The sequence below is a fragment of the Xyrauchen texanus genome, chromosome 10, assembly GCF_025860055.1.
Source record: "Xyrauchen texanus isolate HMW12.3.18 chromosome 10, RBS_HiC_50CHRs, whole genome shotgun sequence".
Classification (NCBI taxonomy): domain Eukaryota; kingdom Metazoa; phylum Chordata; class Actinopteri; order Cypriniformes; family Catostomidae; genus Xyrauchen; species Xyrauchen texanus.
The window spans coordinates 33,015,140-33,035,859 of NC_068285.1; the positions used below are offsets into that span (position 1 = coordinate 33,015,140).

At 38.2% G+C, this 20,720-nt stretch overlaps 2 protein-coding genes across 2 annotated transcripts; both read left to right on the forward strand.

Moving 5' to 3' along the window:
* Window positions 1-2,865: 2,865 nt before the first annotated feature.
* On the forward strand, window positions 2,866-12,556 carry zbtb8b (zinc finger and BTB domain containing 8B). Its single transcript, XM_052136498.1, has 4 exons — window positions 2,866-2,966; window positions 4,047-5,095; window positions 5,207-5,364; window positions 11,617-12,556. The coding sequence occupies exons 1-4, from the start codon at window positions 2,917-2,919 to the stop codon at window positions 11,932-11,934; spliced, it is 1,575 nt and encodes a 524-aa protein (XP_051992458.1). The 5' UTR covers window positions 2,866-2,916; the 3' UTR covers window positions 11,935-12,556.
* Window positions 12,557-15,262: 2,706 nt separating this feature from the next.
* LOC127650669 (tissue alpha-L-fucosidase-like) lies at window positions 15,263-20,651 on the forward strand. The gene is made up of 8 exons (XM_052136251.1): window positions 15,263-15,844; window positions 15,927-16,061; window positions 17,417-17,554; window positions 17,737-17,842; window positions 17,928-18,128; window positions 18,372-18,562; window positions 18,887-18,986; window positions 19,105-20,651. Exons 1-8 carry the CDS (start codon window positions 15,492-15,494, stop codon window positions 19,234-19,236), a joined length of 1,356 nt encoding a protein of 451 aa, XP_051992211.1. The 5' UTR covers window positions 15,263-15,491; the 3' UTR covers window positions 19,237-20,651.
* The last annotated feature ends 69 nt before the right edge of the window (window positions 20,652-20,720 follow it).

Consider the following 20,720-nt stretch of genomic DNA (forward strand, 5'->3'; position numbering starts at 1 on the left):
GTGGAATTTTTCACTGGTGATCAGGGGAAATCTATTGCACATAATCAGCGGTCTACATACCATCTGTTTGCATCATGTCAGACATGGTATTATCCTTTATTTACTGTATATTGTCTTGATAATTAATGTATCAGTATTATTATTATTATTTTATTTACTATGAACCAAACCTCCCTGTACTCCTTAAATACAAAGAAAAATACAGTTGTGCATTCTTTAGTTCAACACAATGCTATACTGATTCTTATTCACAATTAAGTTTTTAAACTAATCAATGTAACTAAAACCTGATGTTTCTTTATTGTGCATATGCCTTTAGCATTTTGTGGAAACAAATGATCACTCCAAAAATACTTTTTTTTATGGCGAATTATTAAGCCTCATATTTTTATTTTTTTTATAAAGTAATTTAAACATAACACAGAGCTTAAAGGTTATAGCCAGAAAGAAATTGATGCAATGGTTATTAATGGTAATTGTATTAGATTTCACTTAATTGTGCTTAAGTTCTTGCACACCCAGTTTTCTCTTACCACAACCAAAATTTTGTTTCTGGCTACATTCGAAAACCATGTTTTAAAACTGTGTAAAGTCTAAACTCAGTTCCTGCATTTGCAGTTTGGATATTCTACCAGCAGGTAGAAATAAAGTTAATGTCCAAACTCTGAAAATACATTGGAACATAGATTATGCCACTCATTATGTTCTCATCTGAAACAAAAATTATTTTAGATATTTGTGTTAAACTACCTATAGGTCATGGTTTGTTATTCAATTATTATTATGTTTACATTTACAACTGTATTTATGATACAATTGTATTACATTTACATTGATGATGTAATCTAATGTAGTTTACATCCAAATTCTGTCATGAATCACATTTTCCATCCATATAAAAGGAGTGTGTTACTGTCACTGAAATATGCCTGACAATCATCAAGGACGCAGTTAAGCACAAAAGAACGTACTTTTCACTAAGTCTAATTAAGTGCATACAGTCCATTTACACTACCAAATTCTTATGAGCGTGCTGTCTCCAGTGGCGTAACTTGGATCTTGCGGCCCAAGTGCAAAGAAACTGTCAGGCCCCCTCCTTCGGGGGCCTTGGTTGTTTTTCATCACCCCTCAGGCTCGCTGTAATTTTTTATGGTTTCTTTTGGTGGACCATTGAGGGCCCCCTCCCACCTCGGGCCCTAGGGCAGGTGCCCACCCTGCCCTCCCTCTAGTTACGCCTCTGACTGTCTCTGTTTATATTAATGGTGCATGAGGGAATGGACTATAAAATAGGATGCAGATGGTGGAATAAGCGGAGAAACCTCAGAATTAAATTGCACTTGATCCAGCCCATTTGCGTGTTGTGTGGGTGATTTCACCAAACCTTGTGCCTAGACTCAGCGCATGCTTGTACGAAAATAACAAAACTTCATGGCCATGGCCACTGATTTTGCACTTATGAGTTATTGCATATCACTGCACTTAATGCCTGTGCTCTTAAATTAGGGCCTTCTTTCTTCTGCTGAACACAAATGAATATTTTTAAAAGAATATTTCAGCTCTGTAGGTCCTTACAGTACAAAGTGAATGGTGGCCAAAACGCAGAAGTTAAAAAAAACACAACCATAAAGACAATGTAAATAAAATATAAAAGTAATCCATAATACTGGTTAAATCCATGTCTTCTGAAGCAATATGATCAGGACCGCCACTCCCTATATGCATATTACACAGTCTATTTAGGGCACCGACTCCCTAGGAGACCACCATCTTACCCTCACGATCGTGTTCGATCGAGCACCATGATTTGCAACAATTCAAAATTATGGTTTGCCTTAATGACAAGTGTATGTTAGCTAGATCTAATGGCATCAGGATTAAATTAGTCAACAGTATCAGTGACATATTGCTGCACATTCCCATTTAGCAGGGGGTCCTTAGCCTCTTCCTTGAGCTACACTTGATTGTAGCTCCATCTGGTGGAGATAACCTAGTACATCTGCAATTGAAATTATTTAAAGGGATAGTTCACCCAAAAATGAAATTTCTCTCATCATTTACTCATGCCATCTCAGATATGTATGACTTTCTATCCTTTACCATAACACAATTGAAGATTTTTAGAAGAATATCTCTTCTCTGTAGGTCCTCACAATGCAAGTAAATGGGTACCAACATTTTCAAGCTAAGCTTTAAAAATGTTGTCTTAGCACAGATACAGGACAGTTGTGCACTGTTCAGCCCAGATCGCTGTTCCTAATTCTCATTGGTCCACACTTTAAATACTCATAAATATGAATTTATATTACAAGTTAAGCGATTATTATTATTGTTGTTGTTATTAATATACATAATATATAACAGTGACCAGAAATCACTGCCCCTAACCACATCCTCCACAGTTTTAGCAATAAATGCATTGAGTTAATATGTGCTATTAATACAAATTGTATATCCTTTCTTATATGCTAAAATGAGAACTTTCCTGACCCATGACTTACAAAAAAAAAAAAACTTACATATGTAATTTATATGTAAAAAAAAATCAATTATTTTTCTGCTTTATCTTATTTATTTATGAATAATTTTGGGATAGTTTATAAATATATATATATTTTTTAATTGAATAATTTTAATTTGTTTTATTTGTTTATTTTTTTCCTTCACCTGTACTTGTCTTTATGATTGTATTCATACATTGTTTGATCTTATTGAACATGTATATAGAAAAACCCGTTTTACCACCATGTGTGGACTTTTCAGATGGTCCCTTACCACACTCATCAAGTTGTGCAGAGAACAGGTCTCCTCGCTCTGTTCACCGGCAGGAAGCACAACATAGAAACAGGAAACAGTCAATCAGGGAGACATTTTTAAAAGACCACCCAGAAGAGCAAGCAAATAGTAAACATACAATTTATGTATATACAGATTACCGACGTCCAAAATCAACGTGTCCCTTATCAGAGGTAGTAAACGTTTTAAAATACACCGTTTTTTCGTGTGTGCTGTATTTGTTTTTGTTAGACGGATCGTTCTATTGTTCGCTTCTTTCTAAGGTTGACTTTATCATTCAACTTTATTACTGTGAAAATCTTTTGTCTTAATAAAACCGTGTTTCTAAGTACTCGTGCTATGATGAGGGCTGCTAGCCGAATCAGATTAAGCATTGATCAATTTCACGAGTCCGAATGATTCGTTAATGTTGAGTCAAGCCTGAATCCTCTCGGACATCAGTGAAAAAACAAAGTCAAATACAAATTATGCAACTTTCCATAATCGTGCATAGTGAGGATAGGAAATTAAAGGTATGTACCGGGATCGATAAACTCAACCGACAGCATTTGTGGCATAATATTGATTACCGTAATGTTATGTTATCAACATTATGCCAAAAAACAAACAAACTGCGTTACAATTCTAACAATGGAAGTGAAAGGGGCCAGTACATAAGCACTAAAATACACACTGTTTAAAAATCATGGCTACAAAACTGAAACATTATAGGTGTCAATATTATTTTAACATGATCACATCGCTTACTAACGTTATCTGTGTAACCATATAGGTAATATTTAACATTACAACTTCGACGTCATGGTGATGTACAGACGTTAAACCCTGTAATATGGCTGTAACATAGCTAAATCCATAATTTATCAAACTGGAATCATGTCAACATGTCTTATGTTTGCATCTTGTGGTCATTCTTTTGAAACTGTATTTTAATGTTTACAGTCTGGCTCATTTCACTTCCATTGTACTGAACGTGCCTTACTGGAACTGAGTTTTGCTTAGTTTTTTATTAAAAGGGACAAACCAAAATCAACAAATTTTAACTTGTCTTGAACTCTGAACATTCATTTTAACAGGCATACCTGCTTTAAAAAGGGAGAAAATTCGTCCATATCTTTTCTTAATGTGATCAAAGACTATGTGTCCAATCAAAGGTTCCTTTTTTTTAACACTTTAAAGGCATGTGAATATGGACTTTTTTCTGTGGCCTTTATCTTGATTTTTCATTCATTATTTAATCTCTACCCTGTCAGAGAAGCGCATGGCTCTACTGTAAAGATGGAGGTTCCTTCATACCTGTCCAGGCTCTTGTCTGAGCTGAATGAGCAGCGAAAGAGGGACTTCTTCTGTGACTGCAGCATTATAGTTGAGGGACGCGTTTTCAAGGCACACCGTAATATTCTTTTCGCCAGCAGTGGTTATTTTCGGGTCCTCCTGGTACATTACTTGCAGGATAATGGCCAACGACACAGCACAGCGTCCCTGGACATAGTCACAGCCGAGGCATTTTCATTCATCCTGGACTTTCTGTATTCCGGTCGGCTCGCCCTGCGCAGCGACAATGTCATTGAAATAATGTCAGCTGCAAGCTACCTGCAAATGACTGATGTGGTGAACTTTTGTAAGGGCTACATAAAATCATCCCTGGAGATCTGTAACAGGGAAGGGCAGAGAGAGAGACTAAAGGAGAAGGAGGGGTTGGATGACAGAGGAACCCCTGTTTCTGTCACTAGCGCCCCTGTGGCTACCACTTCTGAAGGAGATCAAAGGGCAGCTCAGGTGACCGAGGCCCTTAGCCCTGATGACGCTCCAATGGCTGTGGTCTCCACACCACCTGCAACGAGTAGCAAAGACTCAGAGAGCGAAAGCTCACAAGGAGGATTTCCTAACCCTCCTCCCATGAATGCTCCAATAAAGAGCAGTCCAGGACCAGATTTGGTCAACTCATCCACCCCAGGTCTGCTTTTGGGGTCGGTGCACCCCAAAATTGAGTATGACCCTGATGAAGAGGGTGAGTCTTCACGGGAATCCAAAGACACTGCTCTTTATCAGGGCCCACATCACAATGGGGAAAGAGGTGTCAACACTAGTCCAGCTCCAAGCTCTGAACATCCCTCCATATCATTTCCAATGAAACAGTTTCCAGATGTGCTCTTAAGAGGTGGAAGCAACTATAATCGTGATGAACACTTATCCCAGAGCTTGGGGTATGGTGTTGGATTTGGCCGTATGGATGAATCACTTGGCCATGGGGGTCCCTGTGGTATGGAGATTCAAATTGACTGGTATGGGGATGATCCAGGTAAGAGACGTTGCACTGCAACAGAGAAAATCTCAAATGTTTGAATTTGAGTACTTGACTCCACCAAAAATATGTAGGAATGTGATGTAAAAGATGTGTGCGTTTACACAGGGAGACTGCACAAATGTCCGTTCTGCCCATATACGGCCAAACAGAAGGGTATTTTGAAGAGGCACATTCGTTGTCACACAGGAGAAAGGCCCTATCCTTGTGAGGTCTGCGGCAAACGGTTCACACGTCAAGAACATCTTCGCACTCATGCTATTTCTGTAAGTCCTCATAAGCCCTTATGAGGGCTGCCTAAGTTAACAAGTTTAACCAATGATGAAAATGTTGTTATCGTTTAATCACCCTAATTTTGTTTCAAAGCCTTTTGACTTTCTCTCAACCTTGGAACACTAAAGAAGTTACCTTTTGCTTTCATACATTTTTTATATTTTTTCAGTTCCAAACATTCTGGCTAACATCTCCTTTTGTGTTCCAAGGAAGAAAGTCAACATGAGGGTGAATATCTTACCTAAAAAGTTCTTCTTTCATTTTTGGGTGAATACAAGTTAAGCTCAGTTGACAGCATTTTTGGCATAATATTGATTACCACAAAACTTTATTTCGACTCGTCCCTCCTTTTCTTTAAAAAAAGCAAAAAACTGGGTTCCAGTGAGGCACTTACAATGGAAGTGAATGGAGGCCAATTTTTGAATGTTAAAAGTATAGCCACAAGATATAAAGGAAATCCGTGTTAACATGATTTTAGTGTGATGAAATTGCATTCTAACCTTTTCTATGTAACGTTATAGATAATTTTACAACTTAGTTACCATCACAATGTAATGTCAACAAACCTTAAAATGACTGTAAAAATGACAATTTAAACAGCTTTAAAACTCAAATAATACACACATTTTATCATGAGAATTAATTTAAGTGCTTTTATAAAATGATAAGCTTCGTGTAATGTGAATCTGCTTTTAAATTGGTCACATTCACTTCCGTTGTAAGTGCCTCACTGTTACTTCCATTTTTGCTTTTTTATAGAAAACAAGGAACGAGTCAAAATTATTTGTTGTTGTAATCAACATTATGCCACAAATGTTGTCGGTTGAGCTTAACTTGTTTTGAACCTGGAACATTCATTCAAGTTAACAAAACATTAACGATTCAACATAAATGCCATTAAAGTTACTTTACACAGTTAACACATTCACCTTATTTGACATTTCTGAAACTGTTTCATTGTGATTTCTCTTTTTTCTAAAGACAACTCCAAATAAGAGGACCACCCTGATAAAAAAGTCACATGCAAATGAGCTTGTAATTTGCCACAAATGTTTGCTAGACGTTTGCAGCTCTTCACATCTAGTGGTGAGCCTGCGGCAAACCTTTGGCAACAATGGACAATTTGCCGCAAGTTTTCCGCAAAGCTCATTTGCATGTGAAAACGTTCTGTGGTGAATTTGCTGCATATTTGCAGTGAACTCTCGACTTTTGTAATTCCGTACAAGTGTGTGGTCAGTAAAGGCAACAGGCTCAGCATCTTCGTACAGTCGAAAGTGAGCCTGTAAAAGGATACTCCATTTGATGGTGTGCGTATACACAAGCGGCCTGTGCAACTGTCATAAGACACCGGGCTATTTCTCTTCAGGAGTTTAGACCCATAAATATTACTTTATATTTCTTCAGACTTGAGTTATACAAGTGCAGGTATCTCCTGACCTCCTCACACACTCACGCTCTTGTTGTGCAAATCCACTGTTGTTTGTCTCCTGATATTTACTGGCAATTACATCTTCTAATATACCTTAGTGACCGCAATGGCTCAAATGTGAGTATTGCCACCTTGTGGAGCCAGTAATTAGTGCAAATAATTCCAGGCACATGTGCATTCTGCGCATTCAAAGACATGCGGTTAGATAAGGAGATTTGTGTCACGCGTCCTGACCAAAGTATACTATGGGTTTAAGTCATCATTAAGCAGTAAATTATAAAGAAAGACATTCTTAACAGCTTGTTTATATATACACTAGCATTCAGAAGTTTGGAATATCACAGAAATGTTCATGTTTTAATATACATTCATAATGTTGTTCTTCAAGCTGGCATTACATTGATCAGAAACTATAGACAATAAATTGAAAATGCCATTGTATTGTTTTATTTCATTCTGTTGCTCTATTCATCAAACATATCACAGCTTTGAATTATTGAAGATATTCAAGGTTGGCGAAATTTCTAAATAGTCTTTGTAGTGCTTTTAAATCTCCCAACTCCAAAGGAACCCAAATGTACATTTGAAGTCAGAAGTTAGGTTGAAGTAATTACAGTTTTAACCACTCCACAGATGAGCAAACTATAGTTTTGGCAAGTCATTTAGGACATCTACTTTGTGCATGACACGAGTTTTGTTTACAGACAGATTGTTTCATGTTTAATTGACATTACCACTATTCCAGTGGGTCAGAAGTTTACATACACTAAGTTAATTGTGCCTTTAAGCAGCTTGGAAAATTCCAGAAAATAATGTCAAGCCTTTAGACAATTAGCCAATTAGCTTCTGATAGGAGGTGTACTGAATTGGAGGTGTACCTGTGGATGTATTTTAAGGCCTACCGTCAAACTCAGTGCCTCTTTGCTTGACATCATGGGAAAATCGAAGAAATCAGCAAGACCTCAGAAAAAAACTGTGTACCTCCTCAAGTCTGGTTCATCCTTGGGAGCAATTTCCAAGTGCCTGAAGGTACCACACTCATCTGTACAAATAATAGTACACAACTATAAACACCACGGGACCACACAGCCATCATACCGCTCAGGAAGGAGCCGCATTCTGTCTCCTAGAGATAAACGTGGTTTGGTGCAAAAAGTGCAAATCAATCCCAGAACTACAGCAAAGGACCTTGTAAAGATGCAGGAGGAAACTGGTAGACGAGTATCTACACTCACCTAAAGGATTATTAGGAACACCATACTAAAACTGTGTTTGACCCCCTTACACCTTCAGAACTGCCTTAATTCTACGTGGCATTGATTCAACAAGGTGCTGAAAGCATTCTTTAGAAATGTTGGCCCATATTGATAGGATAGCATCTTGCAGTTGATGGAGATTTGTGGGATGCACATCCAGGGCACGAAGCTCCTGTTCCACCACATCCCAAAGATGCTCTATTGGGTTGAGATCTGGTGACTGTGGGGGCCATTTTAGTACAGTGAACTCATTGTCATGTTCAAGAAACCAATTTGAAATGATTCGAGCTTTGTGACATGGTGCATTATTCTGCTGGAAGTAGCCATCAGAGGATGGTACATGGTGGCCATAAAGGGATGGACATGGTCAGAAACAATGCTCAGGTAGGCCGTGGCATTTAAACGATGCCCAATTGGCACTAAGGGGCCTAAAGTGTGCCAAGAAAACATCCCCCACACCATTACACCACCACCACCAGCCTGCACAGTGGTAACAAGGCATGATGGATCCATGTTCTCATTCTGTTTACGCCAAATTCTGACTCTACCATCTGAATGTCTCAACAGAAATCGAGACTCATCAGACCAGGCAACATTTTTCCAGTCTTCAACTGTCCAATTTTGGTGAGCTCTTGCAAATTGTAGCCTCTTTTTCCTATTTGTAGTGGAGATGAGTGGTACCCGGTGGGGTCTTCTGCTGTTGTAGCCCATCTGCCTCAAGGTTGTGCGTGTTGTGGCTTCACAAATGCTTTGCTGCATACCTCGGTTGTAACGAGTGGTTATTTCAGGCAAAGTTGCTCTTCTATCAGCTTGAATCAGTCGGCCCATTCTCCTCTGACCTCTAGCATCAACAAGGCATTTTCAGCCCACAGGACTGCCGCATACTGGATGTTTTTCCCTATTCACACCATTCTTTGTAAACCCTAGAAATGGTTGTGCGTGAAAATCCCAGTAACTGTGCAGATTGTGAAATACTCAGACCGGCCCGTCTGGCACCAACAACCATGCCACGCTCAAAATTGCTTAAATCACCTTTCTTTCCCATTCTGACATTCAGTTTGGAGTTCAGGAGATTGTCTTGACCAGGACCACACCCCTAAATGCATTGAAGCAACTGCCATGTGATTGGTTGATTAGATAATTGCATTAATGAGAAATTGAACAGGTGTTCCTAATAATCCTTTAGGTGAGTGTATATCCACAGTAAAAGGAGTCCTTTATCAACATAACCTGAAAGGCTGCTCAGCAAGGAAGAAGCCACTGCTCCTAAACCGCCAAAAAAAAAAAAAGCCAGACTACAGTTTGCAAGTGCACATGGAGAAATGTCCTCTGGTCTAATGAAACAAAAATGTAATTGTTTTGCCATAATGACCATCGTTTGGAGGAAAAAGGGTGAGGCTTGCAAGCCAAGAATACCATCCCAAACTTTAAGCATGGGTGTGGCAGCATCATGTTGTGGGGGTGCTTTGCTGCAGGAGGGACTGGTGCACTTCACAAAATAGATTGCATTTTTTAGGAAGGAAAATGATGTGTATATATTGAAGCAACATCTCAAGACATCAGCAAGGAAGTTAAAGCTCGGTCACAAATGGTCTTCCACATGGACAGTGACCCCAAGCATACCTCCAAAGTTGTGGCAAAATGGCTTAAGGACAACAAAAATCACAGGATTAATGACTACAGACCTGTCGCTCTGATGTCTGTGGTCATGAAGTCATTTGAGAGACTGGTGTTGGCCCACCTGAAGGACATCACTGGACCCTTTCTGGATCCCCATCAATTTGCTTATCGAGCAAACAGGTCTGTGGATGATGCAGTCAACATGGGATTGCATTAATGTACTGCAACATCTGGACAGACCGGGACATATGCAAGGATTAACACCATCATCCCAGCTATTCTCCGGACTAAGTTAAACCAACTCCCTGTTCCCATGTCTATCTGTCAGTGGATTGCCAGCTTTCTGACAGACAGGCAGCAGCATGTGAGATGGGGAAATTCACTTCCAGCACCTGTACAGTCAGCACTGGTGCCCCCCAGGGATGTGTGCTCTGCCATCTACTCCTCTCCCTCTACACCAATGACTGCACCACCAAGGACCCCTCTGTCAAGCTCCTGAAGTTTGCAGATGACACTACTGTCATCAGCCTCATCTGAGATGACGATGAGTCCATATACAGAAAGGAGGTTGAACGGCTGGCTCACTGGTGCAATCATAACAACCTGGAGCTGAAAACACTCAGTCTGTCATTGAGTCTGTCCTCTGCATTTCAATAACTGTCTGGTTTGGTGCAACTACTAAATCAGACATCAGAAGACTACAAAGGACAGTTCGGACTGCTGAGCGGATTATTGGTTGACCCCCCTTCAAGAACAATACACTTCCAGAGTGAGGAAAAAGGCTGGAAAAATCACTCTGGATCCCACTCACCCTGCCCATTACCTTTTTGAACTGTTGCCTTCTGGCCGACGCTTCAGAGCTTTGAGCACCAGAACCGTCAGGCACAGGAACAGTTTTTTCCCTCAGGCTATCCATCTCATAAACTGTTAAAGGCGCCCCATTGAGCAATAATTATGTGCAATAGACAGTTTAAGTCTATTTATATTATCTAACATATCATCTTCTGCCATTACATAAAAAGGAAAAAAAGTTTTTGCACTTAACATAACATACTGTATTTTTTTAACTTTATATAACGGATTTGTTTTAGATTTGCAATACGTATGTGTATGTATAATTTTATATATATATATATATATATATATATATATATATATATATATATATATATATATATATTTTTTTTTTTTTATTATTATCTTATTAGTATTGTTGTGCACTGGAAGCTCCTGTCATCAAGACAAATTCCTTGTATGTGTAAGCATACTTGGCAATAATGCTGATTCTGATTCTAACTGACCTAATTCAGGGAATTTTTTCTATGATTAAATATCAGGAATGGTGAAAAACTTAGTTTAAATGTATTTGGCTAAAGTGCATGTAAACTTCTGACTTCAAATGTAAGTGTAAATGCAGTGTTACCAAATTACTTTTTTAGTACAAAAAGTAGTGTAGTGTATTACAAATTACATTTGTGTAATGAGGTTACAGTAATTGACTTCATTTAAAAGTAATTCACATAATATTGAGTTACACATTTCTAAAATAATATTGTATATTTAGACTCTGTCCCTTTTGGACACTGACACAACTCAGACTCGATTGTTTAAAGACTCGACTAAGGTGGACTCGAACCTTGAAAGTGTATTTTCCAAATTTAAAGTCTGAAAAATCCCCTTTGAACCCCATAAATGACAGAACTGCTGCATGCTAGTGACCTAAACATTTGATACACATGATTTTTACTTTATAGAGGAGTGCATTAACACTGAATTTACAACAATTTGTCAAACTTCAAATTAGAGATTAATCATGCCAAAATATCATGTGATTGATTGATTGTCATTATTTTCATCTCAGTCAATAATTTTGCTGTGCGAGTCTTATCTCCTATCTCAACATGTTTAAATATATTTGCTTTTGTATGTCTCATTGACAGGTCCATCGCTCCACATGGCCCATAGTCTGCAAAGGCTGTCGGCAAGTGTTCTCAGGCATTGTATCCCAGGGAATGAAGCGATATGGACTTTGTGATGGCTGCACCTTTGTGACCACAACAAATGACAACCCCTCCTCCTTGAACCTTAGCATCCAATCAGAGGCTATGGAGAGGGCCAACAGAGACTCTGACTGGCCCGTGTTCATGGTGGAAGGGGATGAAGCAGAGCCCATTGCTAGTGTTGCTGATCAGGATGATACCCAGGATGATAAGCAAATTGTTGCAAGGCAGCTTGCAGAGAATGGCCCACTGTTCTAGATTGATTTACACCTTTGCACTTGTTCTGAATGCTTACCAAATGATTTTTAAAAGAAAGGTCTTCGGTAAGTGGTAAAACACAAGTTTACCAAGTGTTCTCCATTTTAAACTTCATTTAGCAATTTTCTAGATTTTATATGGGGTTAGAAAAGAAGGTTAATCACTTAATTGCCTTCTCACTTGGGCATTTGGTATTGGTTTAGTGTAAATCTGCAGTGGTTAATTATGAAATTACAGATTCAGCTGTATGACAATGAGGGCCCAACAGACTACTGAATGTGCCATAGCAGTTGTGGGAATGAATATTGTTATGCTTTTGAAAAGCACAGTATCTTATGTGATCTGCCTTTAACACTTTTCAGGGACCAAGTCAGTGGTCTTGTAATTTGTTTGATTGATTAACAGTATAGTTGTGAGAATTATTATTGTCCAAGAAGTATGTTGTTTTGTTATCACAAACTGAAATACACAATTATGTTGGGAAAAAACATATGTTTATTTATGCAATTGTGTTTATGTAACTGTTATGTGTATCCTATATATTCATTACCATAGCTGTTTGCAAAGAATTGATGGAAGTCATATTGCTTTTTTATTCCATTTGTCTTCCGTTGAGAAGCAACTACACATTCTTTGTTTTTAAATATTTAAAGAAGAATATAGTAAAATAAAAATGATTAAAACTCTCACAGTTGGCTCTCTTTTATCATCTACTATAATTGGTATTTCTCATATGACTGGCATTGCTTAATTTACAAAAAAGCAACAGTGGTCATTGCATCATAACTTATATATTCTTACATGTATATATATCATATATAAAAGTAAAGCCAGGATATATAAAAACACTTAATTCACTTTGAGGTAAAACAGGTATAGAGACAGAGCGCAACGCGTCATAATCTGAGGACCACGCCCACCGGGGGGGAAAACAATCCAACCGTCTCCACTGATTTGCATTGCGAGAGGCTGCCTCCTTGTCATTTATGGCATATAACAAAAGACAGAAAAATGCCCAAAAGCTGCTGTGTGACAAGGTCTACAGCAAACAAGCTAAAAAAAACTGAAATAAATTTGTATAAGCTTCCGAATCGTAAAAGCCAGCATTTAAGGAGACAAAAGTGGATACAGGCAATAAGACGTGAAGCATCAGCAGGAAGAGTGAGTGGGATCCTGACACCAGAGGCGAACCAACATTGAGTGGGGGCCCCAGGCAAAATTAATCAATGAGGCCCTTCTAAAATATTTTTTTGTAAATATATCTTTGTTACCTAGAGATATAATTATACAACATACAAAAAGTAGTCAAAACACATCTAACAGAACATAAATTGTTTATTGTTTACAACATTAAAGTACTTAAATGATATGTTGGCTTTAATTAACATTTTTATGTCAACAGGTTCCATAAATTAACTTATAATTTTTTGGAGTGTACATAAATCTTCATATTAATAATGTATTGTCACCTTAAAAACGCTGCTTACCAGCCTTAGCTACGGCAAATGCTGTCACTATGTCCTCCATATCCAAAGACCTTCGTGTGTTCCGTTCAATGGAAATTAGTGCCAGTGCTGAGAGCCTCTTTTGGTTCATTGTTGACCTGAGGTATGATTTAATCAGCTTTAAAGCTGAAAACCTTCTCCATCACTTACCGCAGTCATGTTTTCTCTTTTCCCCATCATCTTGTTTTTTTTCCGGTTCTGGCTGCCAGATGGATATGTCCTCTTCATTTTTAATACACGAATTCATGCATTTTCGGGTACAGACAGTAAAAGAAAGACAGAAACGCGAGTAAGCGCTGCGACAGTTTGAAAAAGGCGCCAGAAGCAGCAAAAGCATACGCAGCCTTGCGAGAGAGGGGGGCCCACTAAGGGGGATGCGGAGGTGTTGCGGCGTCACTGCGTGTTATATTAATATGAACATTTCTGATTGTTTAAATGATCGGCCCTCGGGGGCCCCCTCAAAATGCGGGGCCCCAGGCAATTGCCTGCCTTGCCTGCCCTATTGCAGCGCCTCTGCCTGACACACAGTATGTCTACGTGTGCACATAGCTAATATATATATATATATATATATATATATATATATATATATATATATATATATATATATATATATATATATATATATATATTATATTCTAATAGCTAAGTTGTCCCATTATTTTAGTAACAGTGTGTGTTTTGATCGTAGGTGAAATGATGCTGTTACCTGGTGATTCGATCAAATAGTTGTAGATAGCAGGGTATTTCACGTTGGGCCATTCAGTCGGATCATGTTTCCAAAAAAAGGAAGGTAAGGAAAAGGGGCACTGACATAGACCAATACAATTTTACTAATCAATATATCTCCTCCTCTCAGGTTCACATAGGGTGGTGAAATAAGCAATCGACATGGTTAAAATTCTGAATGTTTTTTTTTTTTTAAAGGGTAACTAAACCCTCAACCAACTTTTTTTAGTTAATGATCTGTAAGCATGGGGCTTTATTAGTACTGGTCATTGATTCAAGTAATTTTTTTGACATTTGTGTATAAAGTGTTTTAATTCTACAATATATGGTGTAAAAACGTCTGAGTGCTGCCCTCTTCAGGTTGAACGGTGGCTACTGCAGTTGAATTTTCCTATTGGCTGTTTGCGGTACTTCGTGACGTAAGCGGTGACAGCTGACGTAAGCAGGTTCCATATCCAGCTCACCAAGCCAGATTCATGTACATGTCGTCTTGCGACCGTTTGAGGAATAATAATAACATAGTCTGACAGCAGCTGTCAATTAATCCGTCACTACGAGTCTCAGGTGCCCCCCGCACTCGGTTCGTTCCCTCTATCCCCGCCGGGGTCTGCCCACTTTTCCAGCATTTTCAAATATTTCTAGTGGGTGGAGTCAGACTCTGAGCAGGTGTTTAGTTACCCTTTAATATCATGTCGCGTTCCAGTGGGCGTAGTTCTCAGAGTAGTTCGAGAACTAGTTGCGGTCTGTCTCAATTTATCCACTTTCATGTCCTGAAACAAACCGTTTTTTGGGGTCGACAGCTTATACAAATTTATTTCTGGGTTATTTAGCTTGTTTGCTGTACACCTTGTCACACAGCAGCTTTTAGACATTGTTTGTTTTTTGTTATAAGTCATAAATGACAAGGAGGAAGCCTCTCGCAATGCAAATCAATGGAGACGGTTGAATTGTTTTTCCCCCGGTGTGGGCGTGGCCTAAATACGCGTTGGTGTCAGCGTGTGACAAAAATAATTTCAAAGCACGTGCATTCTTTTATAACGCCAGTGTGTGATTGGATGTTTTGCAGGTAAGTCATATGTTTATAGTCACATGTTTGATGTCATATGATCAGTCAGGAAATACCAACTGATTTATTCGGATTTTATGAGCGCACTATGTTCAGTGAAATGATATAGGCAGAAATATGCCTCTTTAATGCAGAAGTCGGTGTGTATTCACATTTGTGCACTGATATTCGAGGTTTAGACTCGAGTTTGGTCATTAATGCACTAACCGCAGCGCACGGGCATTTTCAAAGGAAACCAAGGGTAGTTTATTTAAATCATGGAAGTGCCTCGGAGTCACATATCACTGTTCCTATGTATGTTATCATGCGTGTCGTTAATCGGGTCTCGATACACTGCCGATTGGGCTAGTTTGGACTCCAGACCTCTGCCTGAATGGTACGACGACGCGAAGTTCGGGATCTTCGTTCACTGGGGAGTGTTTTCTGTGCCCGCGTTCGGCAGCGAGTGGTTCTGGTGGAACTGGCAGGGCGCACAAATATCTGAGTACGTTCAGTACATGGCCAAAAACTATCCACCTGGATTTACCTATGCTGATTTCGCACCTGACTTTCGCGCACAGTTTTTCGATCCTTATGAGTGGGCAGACATCTTCGAAGCTTCAGGTGCAAAGTGTGTATTCAGGACAGGATAGTTACCATTTACATGTTATGTGTATGTTTTTGCATATGGTTTGTTGTTTCGTTCTGCGCAGATATGTGGTTCTCACGTCGAAACATCATGAAGGCTTCACAAACTGGGGCTCACCGAACTCCTGGAACTGGAATTCTGTGGATAATGGACCGCGCAGGGATCTTGTTGCAGATTTGGGCGTTGCAATTAGGAAAAAGTATGTTTGTTTGTTTGTTTGTATGTAGTTGTCAAATCTGTATCAGCAACATCTATTGTGATGATGTCATTACTTGACTCGATTTAAGTTCGTTCTTCTTTGTGATGAAATTGTAGCTCAAAACAGAATAATTAGGCTTGCATTTTGAGATTTGCAGTAATATAAAAAATTGTTCCCTGTATATTAATTACATAACTTGCACCTCTAAATTTAAGGTGTGCATTTCCTCAAGTTACTATTTAATTAATAACTTTATTTTCAACATCTATATTTTAGAGAGAGAGAGAGAGAGAGAGAGAGAAAAGAAAAAGGAGAGTATAGTTTGTAAAATCTATTTGTCACACCCCATGATAATTTTAGTTATCTAAAAGAAAAAATATAAATAAACGTTTTTGTATTTAGGAATAGATCACCCAAAAATGAAAATTCTCTAATCATTTACTCACCCTCATGCCATCACAAATGTATATGACTTTCTTCTGCTGAACGCAAATGATGATTTTTAGAAGAATATTTAAGCTCTGTAGGTCCATACAATGCAAGTGAATGGTGACCAAAACTTTGAAGCTCCAAAACACACACAAAGGCAACATAAAAAATAATCCACAATACTCCAGTAGTTAAATCCATGTCTTCTGAAGTGATGCAATTGTTTTTTGGGTGAGAACAGACCAAAATATAACTCCTTTGACACTATAAATCTTGACAGCGGTCTCCTTGGCGATCATTATTTCAAGCTCGATTACACTTCCTTGTGCCATGTAGCACTCTGCACATGCTTCATGCACTAGGAAGTGTAATCAAGCTTGAAATAATGATCGTGCCTAGAGACTGCAATTGCATGATGTACAGTAAAAAAAAAAGGAGTTATATTTTGGTCCGTTCTCATCCAAAACTAATTGGATCACTTCAGAAGACGTGTTTTAAACCATTATGGATTGCATTTATGTTGCCTTTATATCTTTTATCGACATTCAGAGTTCTGGTCACCATTCACTTGTATTGTATGGACCTAAAGAGCTGAAATATTGTGTTTAGCAGAAGAAAGTTATACACATCTGGGATGGCACGTGGGTGAGTAAATGTTGTGAGAATAAAATTTTAGGGTGAACAATCCCTTTACAGTGCACGTACTACATGCATATATATTGTGTTATGTATATATTTTGTATTATATTCAAATTAATATGAGGGCATAAAAAGAACAACACTAGAAGATTTAGATTAGGTCACTCCTGTCACTGCTTGATGTGACATGTGAACTACCTTTGTGTATCTGTGTTTACAGTTTTGTGATTGTTTGATGAAATTAAGATTAATTTAAGTTTGTTACATGATATGTTTATGGTCTTTAGGTCTCTGCATTATGGACTCTATAACTCTCTGTTTGAATGGTTCAACCCCCTCTACCTGAGTGACAAGCAGGCTGATTTCAAAACCCAGGAGTTTGTTAACAACAAACTTATGCCAGAGCTCTACAATCTGGTCAAAAGGTAAATTACATAAGTCATATGATTGAGACAAGGGTTTGAGAAGGAAGGTAAATTGCTCTCCATTTAAGCCTAAATTTCGGACTTATTTATGTCTGTCTAAACATCAGCATTTAAAGCCTACATATATGGTTTTATTTTTATGGGACATTTAATTAAGATGGTGACGTGTTGTTTCTTTTTAGGTATGAGCCAGAGTTGATATGGTCAGATGGGGACTGGGAAGCAAATGACACCTATTGGAACTCTACAGAATTTCTAGCCTGGCTTTACAATGATAGTCCAGTCAAAGTAAGACTAACACATGATGTCATTCTTATTTTGGAACAGTTTTTTAATTCAAATGATAATAACTACTTTATAACACTCTTTACAGGAAGTAGTAGTGGTCAATGACAGATGGGGGGCTGGGTGTTCCTGTAAACATGGAGGTTATTACAACTGTGCTGACAAATTCACCCCAGGGACATTACCCAGTCACAAGTGGGAGAAATGCACATCAGTGGACACATACTCTTGGGGTTATCGTCGTAATATGGAGCTAAGCCAACTGATGGATCTTCCATTCATAATTAAGGTGTGATGTTTATCCAATGGAAGTTTTTCATTCATTGCACCATCATGAGTGCAATGAGAGAAGTTTGCATCATTAGACATCATTAATTTAACTTCTTGCACTGTATGTAATGTCTTGCATTGTGTATATAAATAATTGAGTAAATTTCAATTCACATTTGATTTCACTGCTGTGTTGCACCTGAATTCACCCTTGGTAATCAATGAAATGCATCATTCCACCTCTGATATCATGTGACTGTAGGACCTGGTCCACACAGTAGCCTTCGGGGGCAATTATCTGCTGAATGTGGGGCCAAAGCCAGACGGCATGATTCCACCTGTTTTTGAGGAACGTCTCAGAGATATTGGGGCCTGGATGAAGATCAATGGGGAAGCCATTTATGCAACTAAGCCTTGGAGAGTGCAGACTGAGAACGCCACTGTCCCTGTCTGGTGAGTTGACCTTTTTAAACGTCCTGCTTTAAGAGTGATTGTTCCATGTATTACTGTTCCTTTTAAAAACAGCGTTATAGACCAGTGTAGAATGTAGTGAAATATGTAATCTATTTCAATGACTTGACATTTCAGTATATGGATCGACAATTGTACGAAATGATTTCTGGTCTGTTTATGAACAAACTAGGTTCTTGTGAGTGGAGTTAACAGTAGTCGCTCTTCTGGAATCTTGGTTTAGCTTTAGTTAGCCTGTGGTGTTTTTATATTAAAGCTGTGAATGCTTCATTGGTTTTAGTGTTTTACATTTTTCTTCAATTCTAGGTACACCTCAAAAGGCAGCACAGTGTATGCTATCTTTACTACAAATCCCATGCAGTACACCTTTCAGCTCTTTGCACCCAAAACATCAGACAAAACTGTGGTAAATATTTATTAATACATTAGAAATGTAATGTCATGGAAATGTTTGTTCCGGTTAAAATACCTCTTCTACAGTATATCAAAGGAGGTCTTGGAGTTAATTTAGCTTCTGTGTTTAGGTGACTTTGTTGGGGATATCTGAGCCTTTGAAATGGGATCCTCTGCACTCAACAGGACTGATTGTGCTAATAACTGATCTGCCCTACTCACCTGCTCAAGTCTGGACCCTTAAACTGGATGGAGTGGCTTAAACCACTCATTTCCAATGTGAGGATTTTTTTTGTGTTTTGTATAAATACATTTTTTACTGGCATAGAATTTAGTTGATTGCTGTTAAAATTAACAACTGAATGGCACAGAAGAACCAAATAAAAAAGACTTTTGTTTTTACTTAAACATTTGTTTAATGAGATATGCTTCATTATATTTTATGTGTCTGAAACTGAAATGTAAACCACAAAGCTTATTATATTTATTTAATGTGGTTTTCACAAATTCCTTAGCAACATTAATCATTTTGTGATGCAATAGTCACTGTTCTTTAAATAGGCAAATGAGGTTTGCCATTTCAGCCACATGCATGAATACAGTGGAATGAAATGTTATTTTTTCTGGGTCTTCAGTGTAACTTGCAATGTAATAAGTGTGGTTTGCTAAGGTAAGCATCACTATCATTATTGCTCATAGCTAGGGTTAGAAATCTGAATAAAGACCTTAAACCGAAATATTTAACTTAAGCACTTCCTGCATGGTTTGTGCAGATTGGTCTTGCTGTGAATTCGGCAACAGTAGGTCAAATGTTCTTCAACTCAATTCGGTCTGTGCTAACTGACATTCTAACCACTGCCCCCAGTGGCCGAAGCTGAAAGTGTTGTTGACATCAAACAGAGTTTTAAATCTAGTTGTTTTAAGTTATAAAACATGTAAGTCAATGGGAATGCACATTTTATTAACCAGACATCCTACCCTAAACCTAAATGTCATTGGAGGAAATTTTTTAATCTTAGAGCAAAAATGCAACCTCTAAAGCACCTGTGTTTCTGAGACTTCATGTAGTGCCATAGGAAAAGGTAAACATATTTAAATTGATGCAGAAATGTCTGATGGGGATGGCACATGTCAGTAACTCTGTAGAATGGGTCGATGTCAGCGTACAAGAAAATTCAGTAGCAACATGTTGAATTGATCATGTTTGTTTGTGCTACAGACATGAATGATACCTTAAGTTGTGGGGCTTTTTTACTTTTCAGTGTAATTTGACTTCCAGTTTTTACCAGGTGGATGATAAAACTGGTAAAATATCGATTAAACTAATATTGGAGTTTGGATCCGATCCATATACAGTAGAAACCAGAATATCATAGAGCACTGTTAACTATACACCATGAACTCCCTTGCAGCATTGTGGCTGTGAGTTTTACATGGGCAAGCACCACTCGCATTTTCTTCAGAAAATTTTAAAATTCTAGTTTGGTAAAAAAAAAAATCATGCAAGGAATGTACATTTACAAATGAAAATGATCTGTTATTACATTTTCAGTGTAATAATTTTGTGAAACTATGGGATGCCATATCTGTCAAAGTAGCAATACATTGACCGTGTGGGGCACACTTGACCACATATGTAATTATTTTTATTAGGCAAAAGCACATCACCTTATGTCGAAGACACAAATAAATCTTCAATTATATCTTTTCTCCTCCCTCCACTTCCTCTTGAGATTTCTCATTGATT